This window comes from Neovison vison, chromosome 5 (genome assembly GCF_020171115.1).
Source record: "Neovison vison isolate M4711 chromosome 5, ASM_NN_V1, whole genome shotgun sequence".
Classification (NCBI taxonomy): domain Eukaryota; kingdom Metazoa; phylum Chordata; class Mammalia; order Carnivora; family Mustelidae; genus Neogale; species Neogale vison.
The window spans coordinates 7,565,517-7,582,032 of NC_058095.1; the positions used below are offsets into that span (position 1 = coordinate 7,565,517).

The following is a 16,516-nucleotide window of genomic DNA, read 5'->3' on the forward strand; positions in this document are numbered from 1 at the left end:
TACCGGTCGGCGCGGCCGGGTCGCGCCACTGCGCAGCCGCGAGAGGGCGGTACCACGGCAGCTGCGACATGGGGGGGCGCGGAGCAGACGCCGGAAGTAGCGGTGGTACGGGTCCCACCGAGGGGTACTCACCGCCGGCAGCGTCCACCCGCGCCGCGGCTAGAGCCAAGGCCCGAGGGGGTGGGCGTGGCGGCCGCCAGAACACAACACCCTCTGTTCCCTCTTCTCGCGGAGCCGCGCCGCGTCGCTCCCCTCCACCGGCTGCCATGAGCGAGCGCCTCCGCCCCAGGTGAGACCACAGAGACCCCCTTCGTTCCCAGCCCCTCGTCGGGGCTGGAGCCAAAAGGGCGCGCGAAGCGGGGGTCCGAGCAAGCGTGGGCCTTGCGGGTCTCCTTTTGGGTGCTCTGCGGCCCCGGAGGAAGAGGGAGAGGGATGCGCAAGTACCTGGTCCCTGAGGTGCTAGGAGGAGTGACTCGCTGGGTCCGCGTCTCCCCCCACCCGCACCCGGTCTTTTTTTCCCTTCGTCTTTCCCTACTTGGAATGCAGTCTGAACGGTCCCGGAAGAGAGACAGTGGCCCTAAAGCTTCCCTGTCCTAAATTTAGGAGGGTGGGGGGATGGGAGGAATGTCTGATCTTTGAGAGGGAGTCCCTAGGACGTCTTTGAGGGGCAGTGGCGGGGAGCTGCCGTCTCCCCAAGGTCAGAAAGGATTGGGTTGAACTCTGCAGCAGGGAAGGATGGGGCTAGATGGAAGAATTTGTGCCCTCGGACGGTTGTGAACCTGGAAGGGCAGACGACCAAAGTGACTTGGGGCATTGACAGGCAGGATTCTAAACTGTTTGGATACGGAGCCGTTTGACTCCGAAGGCGGGAGGTAGGGCTTGTATCGCGATGCTCTACTTTCCACAAAGCGTGGCCTCAGGACCCTCGTCTTCACCTAGGGGTGCTGTTCTTGATTGCCGTGTGCAGAATAGAGTCGAATCAAGCTGCCTGCTTGCTTTCTTTTCTCCTTTCCTCCTGTAAGGGGGTGGGGACGAGAAAGTTGGGATTGGGTACCCCAAATGAAGAGGAGCAACTTGACTTCGAATTAGAAAAATCCTTCATGGTGGAGTTTGAAGTGAAAAACCTGTAGATCCCCAAGTCCAACACTGTCCCTTTTCTGATGAGGAAACACTTAGAGAGCTGAGCTGGTTTACTCGAGTCTTTCCAGGTTCACCAATCTTTCGCTCAAGTGAATAAGATAGGTTTGCCTTGGTAGATTATGCTGAATCTTGTTCATATTTTCATTGGCTCTGAATGTAATTGACAGTCTTCCCACAAAGGTCTTGCTGTGGAGGATGGTTAATTAAGGGAAAGCATCCTGAGGTTATTTGGTCCAATAGTGAGGCTCTAGGTTGGCCCATATATCTGCACTGGATTATTGATTTCGGTATATAGTGAGTGGGGCATAAAGCCTGCTTGTATAGAAAGTAAGAGTGGACTAGATTTGAACTTGGGGGCCGACTTGCTATTGGAATTAGGAAAAGTTCCTTAGGCAAGGTAAGCCAGATCCAGCTGTCATTGTTTTCCTTCCCAAACCCAGTTTATACTTCTAATAGTCTCTTGTGATGTCTCCTATCTGAAAAAGTCTAAATACTTCCTACAGAAATACTCCTTTTATCTCTCACTGGGTAAGCAAACCTGAATGTGCTTATACTGGTAGCAGATGCCTTTTATCTAGTACACAAATAACCTCAACATGTTTATACTGGTAATTTCATTGCTATTAAAAAAACACGTGATTTGGACAGGGGTTTCTTACCTGCTTTTCACCCCATGTTTCATGAAGTGTGATGGACCAGCCCTGCCAGCTCCTGTTGTCAGAATATCTCCAAGTCGGTTTAGTTTCCTGGATCTGTTTCCTCAACTTTAAGATGAGGGGTTCGTCTGAGATGGTCATTTTTCAGACTGTTATAAAATATACTGAGATAACCATAGAGGGGTAGATGTACATCAAGGAAACCCCTACTTTAACCTAAACAAGTCCTTTATTTCATATATATATTGAATGATTTTTTTTTTCCTGATAGAAAGGTTTCTGTTGCTATGTATAAAAAAAAAAAGTTTGAAAAACACTAGTCTCCATACTCTTAACATTTCTTTTATGTTCAGTGTCTAGGAGATGACTAGAACACTGGAAAGAAATGAAATGAGTGGTGATGTAATCGGCCATCCTTAAAAGTAACAGATGCTAAACAACAATCTGTAACTAGATGCCTGGGGAGAACATAATCAATTATATGGTGGCGGCTAAAATTATAACCTGGTCTGTGGCATTAATGTGGAAGGCTGTAATCTGACTTTGTGGATACGGTTGAACATGAAACTGTAATCTTGGCAATCATTAACAATATTGTTGAAAGAAGAATGTTTCAAGGGTGGAATCTACATAGAGCTTAGAAAAAGGAGAAAGAAGAACAGGAAGCTCATTCTTAATCCATACCATCCAAAGGAGAGGGCCTCCTACAGGGGTGATTGGGGTACCGTGAGAAAGCTGCTGATTACGAGGCAGGGATATTTCATGGGACTTTTCCCTGAGTTTAGTTGAAATCTGCAGAACCAGCCCATCCTCTCTGTACTCCCAACCTTTTGGTCCGACAGCCTCCTTGACGTTCATTTTCTTGTCACTGAAAAGATATGCCATGGATTGTAAGTGAGGAAATTGGGCAGTTGGGGTCAGGCTCATAAGTGGTTAGAGTGTGGTTCAGCTGCCCAGAGCACAGTCAGCTGCTGGCATATTGATAAGAGAAGAGTTTGGGGACCAGCATTTGGTGAGTTTCCCTGGGATGGCATGTGAAATTCTGTTGGATCTTGTTCTGTTAGCTGCATCTCTTTTCCAAAAAGATTCTCTGGTCATGTTAGGGTGAAAGTAGTAATTATTTGGTTCAAATCTGTGGTAATAGCACATCCATTTAAATGAGTATCAAACCTGCTTTTCACCTAGTTTTTAACCCCCACATACTTAAGAGTAATGTGCGGTTAAGATCTAGTGACCTGAGAGAAGGGTTAGGGAGCAGAAATGATGATCTTAGACACAGCTGAGTCTTAGAATGAGGTCAGCAGAGCCCTTTGCAGGTTGGTTAATGCTTGATCAGAACCACCCACTCACAATGTATTGTTCCCAGCCTAAGCTGGGTCTGCACTCTTTAATAGATGTATTCCGAGTATAGGAGTGTCGCCAGATACAGGGCGTTGAGCTAAGGGTGATAACTTAGATGTTCTCCAGTATCAAGACTTCGACTCAGAACCTTGGGATTATGGGCCTGCCCTACCATGCCACACTACTGGCATAGAAAGTGTACGACTGTATAGAAGATACTCAGTGCTCAAATAAATACTTTCCTCAAATTCAGTATCTGCCCAAGAGCTGTCTTTCCTCTAGCTGTAGAAATTTGAATCTTTCAGCGCTTTCCTTATAGTAGATTATGCTGCTTTGTGTAAATTGGCCTCTTGCCAGTACTGTCCAGTGGCCCTTTCTGTAGTGATGGGAATGCCCTGTGTCTGTGCTGTCCAGTGCAGTTGCCCCTAACTACCTGTGGCCTTTGAACACTGAAAATGGAGCTAGTGTGACTAAGGAACTGGATATTAAATTAAATGTAAGTAACCTCATGTGGCTAGTGGCTGCCATATTGGATAGCACAGTTCTGGGCAGTTTGCCTTCAAATGATACCTCCTCTAATTTATTTCTATTTTCTGTCTCCTAAACGGGGCCGTAGACATCCTTCCAGGAGCACTTAATTCTTTCATCGAATACATACACATTTTGTCTGTTGCACATCTGAGAACACTGAGGTAAATGTGTGGATTTTCCTTAAACCTGAAAATTTTGAGCAGCTTGTGATGCAAACTCTAATAATTTGGTGACGTGACATACAGTACTAGGTGGTGTGGAGAGAATAATGGAGTTAACGTGTGCCACAGCAGCCTTTCCAGTGACGGCTGGGAAGAGTGAGCTAACGCTTTAGGGGCACTGAGCTTTTGTTGCATGTAATAACTGGGGGGAAATCAGAGATGAAAGAAAACTGCAGATCAGAGACCGCACGAATCTCTGATGCTATCCCTGTGTAGCACCATTTTCGTGAGGATTTTAGGGGTACGCGGGCAGAGACAGCCACTCCTGACTTACATACTGTCCTGTGGAAGGGAGTAAGATGCTGTAGCCTGAAATGGTGATTTCAGGAAACGCAGAGGGAAGATCACTTCAATTAGGTGGAATTTGGAAGCTTAGTCATTAGCGTCCCCCCGCACCTGCTTGAGGCATTTAAAGTCGCCAGGCTTCTTTTTAGAAATCAGTTGCACTCATTTAAGCTTGCCCCAACTGCTGCTATTTTATATTTTTGTTCTTCGTGCCTCACGATGGTGTACTTCTAACTTTTTACCTATTGGGATAGTGCGTATGATGAATTCTGTTTTCTCAGGTAAGAGGGCAAATTTGTTGTCATGATTTACAGTTTTAAGTGTCTAAAAGATGAATTGTTGGATTTTTCTTTTTTCCCTCCCTGTGATTTAATTTCAGGAAAAGGAGAAGGAATGGCAATGAAGAAGACCATCATCTTCCCCCCCAGACCAAAAGGAGTAGTAGAAATCCTGTCTTTCATGATTCCTGGGACACAGAGGTAGGAAGTGTGGTCAGAATTTCTGCTGTTTTCATTGACTTGAGCTAAATAACCCAGTTTCTTCTTGTAATTAAAATTATTCTTCGAATAAATAAAAGTCATCTTACTTGATTGCGGTGGTTTCAACTTTTTTGAGTCATGGCCTCTTTGAGGAAGCTGTGCACCTTTTCCCCAGCAAGGTGGCGTATGTCTGTGCATAGTAGTACACACAGAACTTGTTAGAAGTTCCACGGACCTTTGAAAACTCATCTTTGAGCTGTCTAGTTGAATTTCAGGAACCAATTATTTTCTAGTAATTTAGGAGCCATTAATTATCCTTAAGTTTATTTTGTTGCAGTCATGCACATGTCTTTGTGAGAAACTGTGTAAACATTCAGAGTAGATAACGTCTGTGCACACATAATCCTATTTTTAAGTGTTACTGCTTTTTTTTGCTTTTCTTCTTCTTTTTTATCATGTTGTTCTCGAAGAGCTCCTGTGGGAGGCAGGGTGGAGGGGAGTGAGTGGGAAGAGAAGGAAAGAGCTCCTAAAGTTCTGGTTTCCTGAAGAGAGAGCTTCAGTGTGGCACCTGTGGCGGAGTTTCTGTGTGCACCCCAAGGGCTGCCCTTCAGGGGTCAAGGAGGCTAACATTCAAATGACGTCTCTGTTACCGCAAAATTGTGACCCTTAACAAGTCATCACCATTACTGAGAAGTTCCTCACTGGCAGAGATCCCCAAGCCCAAGTCTCATAACTTAGAGCAGACCTCTGTGCATCACAGAACTCTGCGTACCACAGTTTTTGCACAACCAAAATAATTCGTATTTTAATTAGTTCTCGATAATAGGATTTGACCTACATCCAGTCTTTACCGGAAATCCAGAGTTACTCCCCGCAGGGGGGGAAGAAATCCGTTAATGTGTAGGTCGTACACATTCGGGGCCAGTAAATGAGCAAATGCAGATTAGCTCCTTCAGTGTGGAGACTTGAGTTCCTGTAACTCCTGTCCCCCTTTAAAAGTCTGCTCTCCTGCTTTCTTTTTCTTATGTTTTGAAAAATGATTAACAGAAAAGCAGTTGAGCTTTTGTTTAATGAATCAGAGGATGAAAGAAAAGCAGAGATTAGAGGCTTCCCTGAGCATCCAGTGATAAAACTGTGACAACAATTGAGTTTCCATTATTCTTTTGGATTAGAAGTCTGTGAAAAGAGTGTGCAGGGATTACTTTCACCGCATCGGTGTTCCTTTACCTGTGTCTCTGTGCAAATCCTGCCAAGTGGTGTTTACATTAGTTCAGATGTACTGTCGGTCTAACTCTTTTGTATTGATCATTTGTGCTGTTTACGGTTGTGATGCCTGAGAACAGGATTATAAATGGTCATTTTAAAAAAAAGGAAACACTTCTGATCTCGTATTTTCAGTAAGACTCTTAGTAGTTTTGTTTTAATTGCTGTTTATAGAAAATGGTCTTTACTCCCTGTCTAAAACCTGTAGCATTGATATCACAGAAGCAAGCCATGTATTGTTGTTTTTCAATGTTTTGGTTCATGTGTCTTGTTCTTACTTGTTCAAAGAAATGGAGCGGCTAAACCACTCTGTAATCATTAGTCTGAAAGATGGACTAGCCTGCCTTTGTTAGAATTAATAGGCCACGCAGGCATTTTTTATTTGTTGTCATATCTGAACTCACTGGTAGACCCCGTGTGGCCGGTTATGGCCGTCCCCTGCAGCCCTGTTGACTGACCAGTCACCAGTGCTTTGAATGTGTGGCCACTGTGCTTCTCCAGGGGTGGAATTAACCAGTAGTGAGGCTGAGTCAACCGAGGGAAGGCTAGAGAAGCAAAAAGCAGGAGAAAACCTTTAAAATGGAAAGTTAAACCCTGAATAATTGAATCTGCACCATTGGAATAGATTGTTACATTTATAGCACAAAAATATCAGGTTTAGGGGCACTTGCTTGCTTTTTGGTAATTGTATATAGGAAAATAATAAAGTGATTCATTATTAGTGGATTGTTAATTTTGTAAATTTACGTAATCAAATGTTTTTTTTTTTTTAAAGATTTTATTTATTTATTTGACAGAGAGAAAGCACAAGTAGATGGAGAGGCAGGCAGAGAGAGAGAGAGAGAGGGAAGCAGGCTCCCCGCTGAGCAGAGAGCCGGATGCGGGACTCGATCCCAGGACCCTGAGATCATGACCTGAGCCGAAGGCAGCGGCTTAACCCACTGAGCCACCCAGGTGCCCCTACGTAATCAAATGTTAATGAAAATGTTTTTATTTTTTTTATTTTAAAAGATTTTATTTATTTGTCAGAGAGAGAGCAAGAGTGAGAGAGCGAGCGAGCACAAGGAGGGGAAGCAGCAGGCAGAGGGAGAAGCAGGCTTCCTGCTGAGCAGGGAGCCGGATGCGGGACTCGATCCCGGGACCCTGGGATCGTGACCTGAACCGAAGGCAGATGCTTAACCGACTGAGCCTCCCAGGTGCCCCCAAAATGTTATTTTTAAATTCTAAGGTGGGGCCAGTGAGATAGTTTCCTTAAGCCTAACTGAGTGAAGAGAAACTTTCTTGTGTCTTTCCTGAAATACTTCAGTAATTTTAGAATTCTTTTTCTTGTGACTTGAGGAGCTTTCATTTTGAGGAAGTGTGCTTTAATTCTGAGAGAATTAAATTAAAGTTGTTTTTATAATTAATTGCCAACGTTACATTTTTCTCCTAAATGTAATAATATTGTCAAGTACTGGAGGAAAAGGTGTTTGAATTATATGTCGCAAGTAAATCACAGTTCTCTGTAAAATGGAGATAGTATATAAGTCTTTCCCTAGATACTGTTGAAGGGGAAGAATGTGAACTGACTTGCCAGATTAGTTACATAAACAAACTTTTAATCTACTTGTGCATTTTCTTCTTGTCATTTTTGTAGGCGGTATTATCTTTGCTTTTCAGATGGGAAAATTGGGGCACAGAAAAGTAAAGTAGTTTGCCGAAAGACACCCAGCTAATAAGAGGCAGAGTCCGTGAGCCCAGAGCTTGGCTGGTGCCTTTGCTCCTGACCGTGGTATGTGCTGTTGCACGAAATACGGGATGGAAGTTCTGAGAGATTTTGCTAAATACATTCAGAGGCAGCTCGGTCCTAGACTTCTCTCACATCATGGGAACAGAGAAGGGTAATTTTCCTCCTCCTGTCTTAGCTGGAAAATATTTTTCCAAGTAAATGTTATTTACTTGGTACAGTATTTATGTATTTATTTGGTACAGTATTAGCTTGAAAGCAATTTTAGATCATTAGCTAGAAAAGGTGAAGAAATAGGGGTCTGAAGGTTTTCTTCAAAACTCTTAATTGGTGTTGGAAACGAAGACCTTTAATCTTAACTTCAGTGACTTGTATTTAATGACTTGTGAGCCTTAGGATGCTATTTTAAAGTTGAGATATAATTTACTGGTATGGGAACAAATTTTTTTGTAACACCGTGCGAGATGAATGTATAAGTCAGGCCATTTTCCTCCTCATTGAGCAAAAAGTGAAATCGTTTATCAATTTGTGTCTCCTGCTGGATCCTGTACAAAGGCAGTGACATTTCCTGATCTTGGACAATTATTTGGATGGGTAAAAACAAGCAAGATTTAACTTTATTTAAATTTGTTCTCTTAGGGGTGGTCTTATTGGTTTGAAATTTTATCTTAATTTGTAGTAGAGGAATGCTTTTTGCTTTCAGTTTTAATATCTTTATCTACAGTTTACCCTAGATGTTTCCACATAAATGAGGCTTCTTTCACGGAGGTGCATGCCTTGGAAAAGGTGCTGCTACCTGAGTAACTAGAAGCAGAACATTTTTAAACGTTTGTGGGGTTGTTTTTTTAAAGAACTTTAACCTATCAAGACCATTTTAATTTTTCAGATCACTGTAGAGTAACAAGGAAGGAGTGAGAGAATGTGGAGGAAAACAGGAGTGGCTTACCTTGAGTAGCCTCTGCCTTTATCTTTCCCTGCTAGAAGGGGAAAGTTTTCATGTCATAACCCTAAAATCCCATGGGTGTTATTAATGCAACTGCGGGAGACCTGACCAAAAAGTAATAATCAGGGAACCCGTGTATCATGACAATTAGGGTTCTCTAAGTCCATTTATCTTAACTACTAAGAATTAGCTGAATATCGGGTGATTTTTTTTAATAGCATGAATTTAGATGACAATGAGAATATTGAGTATAATTTCTTTAAAAGTATCTTAAGGCTTTTAGTTTTTTTGCCCATTCTTTCTTTTTTAAATATTTTATTTATTTGACAGAGAGAGTGAGAGCAGGGGGGAGGGGCAGAGGGAGAAGCAGACACCCCTCTGTGCAGGGAGCCCAACGTGGGGCTCTATCCCAGGACCCTGAGATCATGAGCTGAACCGAAGACAGACACTTAACTGACCGAGGCCCCCCCCCTTCCCCAGTTTGTGCCCATTCTCATCTTCAGTCAGTTGTAGGGTAGTAGGTGCCTTCTAAGAGACAGGACTGTTTTTGGTGATGAAACTATTAGGGTATGTGTCTGTTTAAAAACCCTATAGCAGGGCGCCTGGGTGGCTCAGTTGGTTAAGCAACTGCCTTCGGCTCAGGTCACGGTCCCGCATCGGGCTCCCAGCTCCATGGGGAGTCTGCTTCTCCCTCTGACCTTCCCGCTTCTCATGCTCTCTCTCACTGTCTTCTCTCAAATAAATAAATAAAAAATCTAAAAAAAAAAAAAACCCTATAGCAAAAGAAGTCTGAAATTACCTTCTAAAATGGTCTATTCAAAGTGAAGAAACAGGCTTTTCCAAAATGAGTCTGGTTTTCGCGTTGTTTAAAGAGACCGTGCTCACGGTGCATGTCCTCACGGGCCAGTAATACGTCGCTTCAGCACACAGCATAGAAAGCTGCATGAGGTGGTTGGTTTTTAAAGAAATGAGCGTATGTACCCACATGTACGTGTTTTTCTACAGGTCGGGGTTATTTTTTGACCTGTTGGATTTTAAACAGTGAAGTGATTGATCATAGTACATTTTAGTTAGGAAGGACCTTAAAACATTGTGCAGTTCTGCTTCAGCCTATATAAGGGAAACAGACATAGAAAGGACAGGCTACTCGCTCAGGGACACGGAAGAGTGACCGCCCGCGTTGTCATTCCTTGTAGTCAGACGTAACAGTAGCCCACTGAACTCATTTGGAATCTTACAGCCTCCCTGATGATGGCATAGCAGACCTGCGGCTCTCTGAAATTGCTGGCGCTTCGGAAGCACAGCATTTTCCGGTGGATGCTCTGACAGGCTTGGCTAAGGTCATCTCTTGCACTTCAGCTTCTGCCGCGGACTTACGTGGCACTTGATCGTGACCCTAGGAAGGGCGTGTGGTGAGCCGGAGTTCTTGAGTCCTTTGAGGCTCACATAAACGTAAAAGCACCAGTGAATGGGGAGCTGGAAGGGATGGGAAGCTGGGGTTTGAGAGAAAATCAAATACACTGCCAGTCTGCTTTTCTAATTAGGAAGAAAAAGCATCCAGCTCTAGGTAGTGAATAGACACATATATTCTGGCTCTCCTTTGATGAAGCAGAGGGACTCAGTAATTAATATTCCTGCCTGGAGGCCTTTCTAAAGATTATCAGTGGGAATCGTCTTTAGAGTTGTTTCGGGTACACAGGGCTTGCCTCTTAAACTGATTTACCCCTTGGGAAATGGAACTGCTTGTAGGCCGAGGGTCCTGGACCTCTGCTGTCTAATTTGAGCCTTGTGGGCTGAGAACATGAGCTCATCACTGTCCCTGTCCTCTGCGGCAGAGCTGGTCCAACACGTGCTCCTCCTCTCTGCCGAGGAAGCGGCCCTCCGCTTTTCTTTGTCTACTCTGCCTCCTGCCAAGGCCCCTGAAAGCCTCCCTCGTACGCCTCCCTTCTCTTACAGTCTCTCCAGCATGGTGTCCCTGGACACGAGCCCACAGAGGTATCTGTCCCTTCCTCGTGGGTCCCCTTGCCACCCGCAGCCCGTCCGCAGGCTCTCCCCCCACCTTTCCCAGCAGCTGGCCCGTCCCTTCAGCCCGGCTGGCTGGTGTCCCACCTGCCTCCCCTTCTTGCCTCTCTTCATCCCGTTTCCTTCCCAAAGCCCCTGAACCGTTCTCAAGGCTCGCCAGTGCTCTCCCCATTCAGCGGACGCGCACTGAGCACCCAGTCCTTGCCAGCTCACTTGTCTCCTTCATTTCCTTGCTCCTGTCTCCCTTTGGGCTGTGACACATCCCCTTTGATTTGCAGTGCTGTGGGCCTGCCTCGGGCCTGCTTTCCTGCTTGAAGCGTGGGGCCCTCCCTTCTGCGCAGAGCTCCGAACCGGTCTTAGGTGCGGACTTCAGGGCGCTTGATCTTCGAGCCGTAACCCCTCCTGGATATTTTGTCGGACTGACTGTGCCTGGGGTGGCCCGCCACACCACACTGTTAGCTTTCCCTCCCCAGACATTCCTTCCTTCTGATTTGCTCCTCCTGTGCTCTCGGTTTGCCACTGCCTGCTTGCGGAAACGCTTCCCCATTCTTCTAGACCCGGGTCAGATACTTTTCATTTTACGGAGGCTCTCCTAGTTCTCTCAGCACCTGTTGCTAGATTGCCGTCTCCGCAGGAGCGGTGACACGAGGATTGTTCTCCACGGCTGGGCTGCCACCATAATCTCGGTCAAGCCCAGCACATTCCTGTTGAATGATTAAGCCGCCCTAGTGAAATTGCCATCTTGTACACAGCAGGCACGGGGACATTTGTGTGGACAGTGCTTGGCCTTCAGAACAGTCTGTGCACGCTCGAGCCAGGTTTTCCGGAGCCACGTGGGGCCCTGGCAGGTGCACATTTTAAAACAGCGCACGGGTGATTCCCAAATAGGCCGAGTCGTGATCGTTCTCTTCTCCGCCTGCCCTGGCATCCGCACTTACAGGGACGCACTGGTGGAGGTCACGAGTGCGCAGGCGAACCTAGAGCCCTCGCTGTGCAGATCTTCTCCACGGGCTAGCAGTTGCCTTGGTGCATTTAGAGAGACCCTCTGGGTTGGAATTGGCACAAGTTTAACTTTATTGTGCTTGTACACGTAGATGGCCAAGGGGTTTTTATTTCACGGAGTGTGACCTTAATTCTCTTCCGATTTGTGATGTCAGTCTGTCTTGAAAATACCTGGGTGAGATGTCAGCAGGAAGCCTAAACTGAAAGTCCAGAGGAAAGAGAAGGAGCTTTGTAACCGCCCACCGGGACGCATGGTCTGCTGAGTGGGCTCCCTGAGGTTCAGGGGACAGTTCGACGACTCTTTCTCAGTCCGCAAGTCTGATAAAAGACTTCTTAAGAACAGTATTAGTAACGAGGTAACTATTTCTGTCCCAGTTTAGCAGCTGTAATTTTTTTTTAAAGATTTATTTATTTATTTATTTGACAGAGAGAGAGAGAGAGATCACAAGTAGGCAGAGAGGAAGGCAGAGAGAGAGGAGGAAGCAGGCTCCCTGCTGAGCAGAGAGCCCGATTTGGGACTCGATCCCAGGACCCTGAGATCATGACCTGAGCCAAAGGCAGCGGCTTAACCCACTGAGCCACCCAGGCGCCCTAGCAGCTGTAATTTTTAAAACCATGTACTGTAAAGGGTGCACCCTCCCAAGCAATGTGATACCGAAAAGATCCACTAAGTGAGGAAAATACAGTTTCTCTTTTCATCTCAAGTTTTTTTGTTTGTTTTATAACAAAATGATCAACTTCTGTGCAGATCTTAAAATGTGGACAGAGACTTACTTTTTAGGATTAGGAGAAAATAATGGTCTTTCTCTTGTCCCATAAAGTAGGCCTGACTGACCAGACGGACAATAACTTCCCAACTTCTTTGACCCTCTCCCACAGGAGTGTTTTATTTTGTGACCCAGCACACACTAAATGTATTCGTGAGCAGTAAAACAAGTTTCACTGAGTGGTTACCCTTTTCATATTTCGCTCTGTTTTCTTTTCCTATGCCGGCTGCAGTTTCAAAACCCTTGGTTCATCCCTAGAGAGTGAGATACTCCTAAAAGCTTCCCTCGTAGTGGGAAGACTGGTCACAAGTGGTAGAAAATAGGAAACAAAGTGTCTTTTGCAGAGATGTTTTGGTTTTACCTTTGATGGCAGTAGTGCGTAGGTAACGTTTTGTAAAGGTTAAAATAACACGTAAAGGCCATTAACCCTGATTCTTGGGTTCAGATAGTCCCTCTTCTATTAGTTTCAAAATAGCATCAGCCCGCTCAATGCAAGTGAATACAACTGAAGCAGTTTTAGAGGTTCTTAAAGGAGGAAAAAAATCAGTCTTCTGCAAATCTTACTGACAATATCAGCGTACTTTTTAAGTTCTCAGTCTTGAAGTTAGAAGCACCTGAAGATCCGATCTGCTTTGTAGCAACATTTAGTTCTCTTACTTGTGACCAGTTTGCTTCCCACAGAAATCTTTTTGTAGATGCTATAGAAAATAAAAATACTGTAAAAAAATGGAAGGTCCAAATTCTAAATATTCTCACATATATATCCTTCCAGACTGTTTTTGGTGTACATAGATGTCTGTACTAAAGAAAAACATTTAAAAAGCCAGCTGGCATTCTCTACATACAGTTTTACAACCTGTAAAAAAATGTTGGAGATGTCTTTCCTGGTATATTTATACATCTCTGTTATTGTTAATAGCTGAGTAGAGTTTCATTGTTAACAACTATAATTCATGGGGTATATTTTATATATGTGTGTTATAATCAGTTTCTCTGTTATTGGACATGGAGGTGATTCTCACTTTTTCACCGTTATAAACAAAGCCACGTTAAACATTTGTGTACCTGTCTTTGTAAAGCTGGTATAAACCATGTTTTTATGCGAGGTTTTTAAAACGGACTGAAATCACAGGTATGTCTTTTCACTTTTCATGGTATTGTAGAGAAATTTTTTCTAACCTGTTTATTTTAAAGAACTTTTACCCTTTCTTAGAATAGTGTCACTTTTGCTATTATAGTGTGAAGTAAATTTTGAGATGGAAACTTGACTTACTAGAAACTGATTCTAGTTCTTGCCTTAATTTTCAGACAGTACCTGTAACGAAAAACAGTAAAGAAAACAGACTAAGAGGAAACAAAGTGTTCTGCGCGGTGGGTTTCATATTTAGTGTAGTAGCTGACGCGTTAACTGTTCACAACCTTACCAGGTGCAGGAGCTCCACATATGGGCTGCTCCCCTCTAGGTTAGGAGAAGCTTTTTTTTTTTTTTTTAAGATTTTATTTATTTATTTGAAAGAGAGAATGAGAGAGAGTAAGCATGAGAGGGGGAAGGTCAGAGGGAGAAGCAGACCCGCTGCCGAGCAGGGTGCCTGATGTGGGGTGTCGATCCTGCGAATCCAGGATGATGACCTGAGCTGAAGGCAGTCTCTCAACCAACTGGGCCACCCAGGCACCCAGGAGCAGCTTTTATGGAAGACAGTTTTTGGTTTTGAATTGTATTTGACTTCCAAAGTCTTTAAGTACATTTTTTAAAAAAGATTTTTTATTTATTTGAGAGAGAAAGCATGCACTGGGAGGGGGAGGGAGAGGCGGAAGCAGACTCCCCGCTGAGCAGGATCCATCCCAGGACCTTGAGATCCTGACCTGAGCCAAAGGCAGTGACTTAGCCCACTTGGCCACCCAGGCGTCATGGTCTTTAATTGCAGCGGCTGCTGCTAATCCTGCCGTCTGACTCCATTCAGCCCTTCCTAATGCTCTTCCTGTTTGTGGTTTTTTGTGGAAGACATACAGGTGGTCTTTCACCACATGTGGGCAATGGGATGTGTAAGCTGTGAAGTAGCTCCAGATGACTTATGGGCCATGAGGTTTCTCCTTTACGTCTTATTAAGAACAGATACCCTTCAGGGACATTGCTTTCTCTCCTGGTTCAGACATGTTTCTGTGCATATTGTTAGGTGCAACTTTTGCTCAAAAATGGATAAACTAGTATTTTAAAAAATCACTTTTAAAGTATCTATCTGGAAACATTATTTATATATTTATTTTTATAGTAAAGCTACATAATAACCACATTGTAAGACTTAACAGTAAAGGGTAAGAAAGCACGAAGCAACTTAATCCCTCCATTTGAATACCGTGGCCAGTTTTTTCCCAGTCTGTCTTGCGTGTAGACTTTACAGAGTTGCATGCAGACTTTCCAAAACGAATGTTTTTGTATAAGGAAGCATGAATTAGATAGATCAAAGGGCGAAGTTAAGAAAAGTGCGCACCAGATCATTAATTACTAGAATCCTAACTTTCTCATGCGTTGATTCTTTCCAGTATAGTACCAGGCTGAGTTGTTAATGGAGGAAGGGCACTGTCGGTCATTTATTTGAAATGCAATACTTAAATTGTAAAATAAACCATCATTCTGAAAGGGATTCTTACCATAGCCTTACCTTTTGAGAACCCTAGTTTTTAGGGATCTCTGAGTAGCTTCTTCAAGACAACTAAGACACCAAGTCATATTTGTTACACTAAAAAGAAGAAATAAGGCAACTCGTGCACACATATGTCAAACTGCGGAATTGCCATTTAGCTTTAGAAGAAGTACGTTGTACTTTTTCAAGATAGGTATTCTGCGTTCAGAGAATACCATTTTGTGTCCCTGAGATGAGAACCAGGAAACTGTCTCAGATGTTTTTAAAACTCGTGGCCAGAAGCCATGTTGTGTTAATGACACTTAAACCCTGTCCCTGTGATTGATGCTTTTCCCTTGGAGGCGGAGAACTTCCTCCTTTGATTATTGGGAAATTGTTGGAATAAATGATGAAAGCAGGTAGAGAAGATGTGAAAGGAATTAGGATGTAGTTGAAGAGCTTTGCAGTCCGAAGGCCCGAACCTGGACCCTGCCGCTTCCAAGGGTGTGACGGGGATCCGAATCCCACTCAGCCTTCCGAGGCAGTCACGGGGATGCAATGACGTATCGTAGGTGCGCGCACTTTGTCTAGCTGCAAAGCCACTGCTTTTGGTGCCGCTGCTCCTCACACCCAACAGGAAGGATGCTCTTAGACGGGGTATCGTAAATGACACCACAGAAGTTCTTAAGAAACCAAACAGCCTAATCGCGGTCCTGTTTCTTCTTCCTTCCAGTCTTCAAGCAGCGACAGCGGTGGGAGCAGCAGCAGCAGCAGCAGCAGCATCAACAGCCCAGACAGGGCGAGCGGGCCGGAGAGCGGCTTGAGCCACATGGCTGCCGGCTCCGGCCCCAACACCCCTCAGCCTATTCCCGAGCAGTCTGCACTGTGCCAAGGCCCTTACTTCCACATCAACCAGACCCTGAAGGAGGCCCACTTTCACAGCCTACAGCACCGAGGACGGCCTCCGACATGATGTGCCGGCGGTTTCTTGCCTTCTGTGAAGGGACAGCGCTGTGCAGATTTGATATTTCAACTTAACGATGTTTTAAAAAATTGCACAAAAATATGCCTGTTGGCTTTTCAGTCTATATTTGAAATAACAGGTCAACAGGCCGTTGTTTACTTGTGGTTTTGCTGCACTATTGCAATTTCAAAGGGGCTTTGAAGCAATTTTTTATAGGATTCTTTTGAGGGTGGGTTTCAAATCCATGTTGAGGTAATGGTATGAGGAAATCTCATCTGCGTGTTGAATCCATAGTTTGTCTAGTTCAGACTGATTTCCAGATCTGTCAATTAGAAATTCTACTTTATGTAAAAAGGCCTTTTAAAAAATGCGGGATCTTCAATTTTTTAAATTCAATAAACTAGTAAAGAGTATCTAGTTTCCATGAAAAAAACCTAAGTTGTTTTCCAAAATACAGAAAGCTTGATTCAGTCTTGCACTGAAACTAATTGCCATACTACCTCTTAGTATGTAGACGTCCTGTTGAAAGTACTCTCTCCTCTGTAACAGGAGAAC

General features: G+C 44.3%; 1 protein-coding gene across 2 annotated transcripts; it reads left to right on the top strand.

Annotated features, from left to right (window-relative positions):
• Nucleotides 1-68: 68 nt before the first annotated feature.
• FAM104A (family with sequence similarity 104 member A) lies at nt 69-16,374 on the top strand. Of its 2 annotated transcripts, XM_044247524.1 has the most exons (4): nt 69-289; nt 4,554-4,653; nt 13,685-13,747; nt 15,731-16,374. In XM_044247524.1, the coding sequence occupies exons 1-4, from the start codon at nt 69-71 to the stop codon at nt 15,968-15,970; spliced, it is 624 nt and encodes a 207-aa protein (XP_044103459.1). In that variant the 3' UTR covers nt 15,971-16,374. The 2 variants fall into 2 exon arrangements, with proteins under 2 accessions (XP_044103459.1, XP_044103460.1); XM_044247525.1 differs by lacking the exon at nt 13,685-13,747.
• Nucleotides 16,375-16,516: the final 142 nt, after the last annotated feature.

What these genes read in the sequence shown, in the direction of transcription:
- FAM104A (XM_044247524.1), top strand. Translation starts at nt 69, where the DNA reads ATGGGGGGGCGCGGAGCAGACGCCGGAAGTAGCGGTGGTACGGGTCCC. An exon ending in ATGATTCCTGGGACACAGAG is followed by an intron (nt 4,654 to 13,684) that starts GTAGGAAGTGTG and finishes CTTAATTTTCAG; the next exon opens with ACAGTACCTGTAACGAAAAA. An exon ending in GAAACAAAGTGTTCTGCGCG is followed by an intron (nt 13,748 to 15,730) that starts GTGGGTTTCATA and finishes TCTTCCTTCCAG; the next exon opens with TCTTCAAGCAGCGACAGCGG.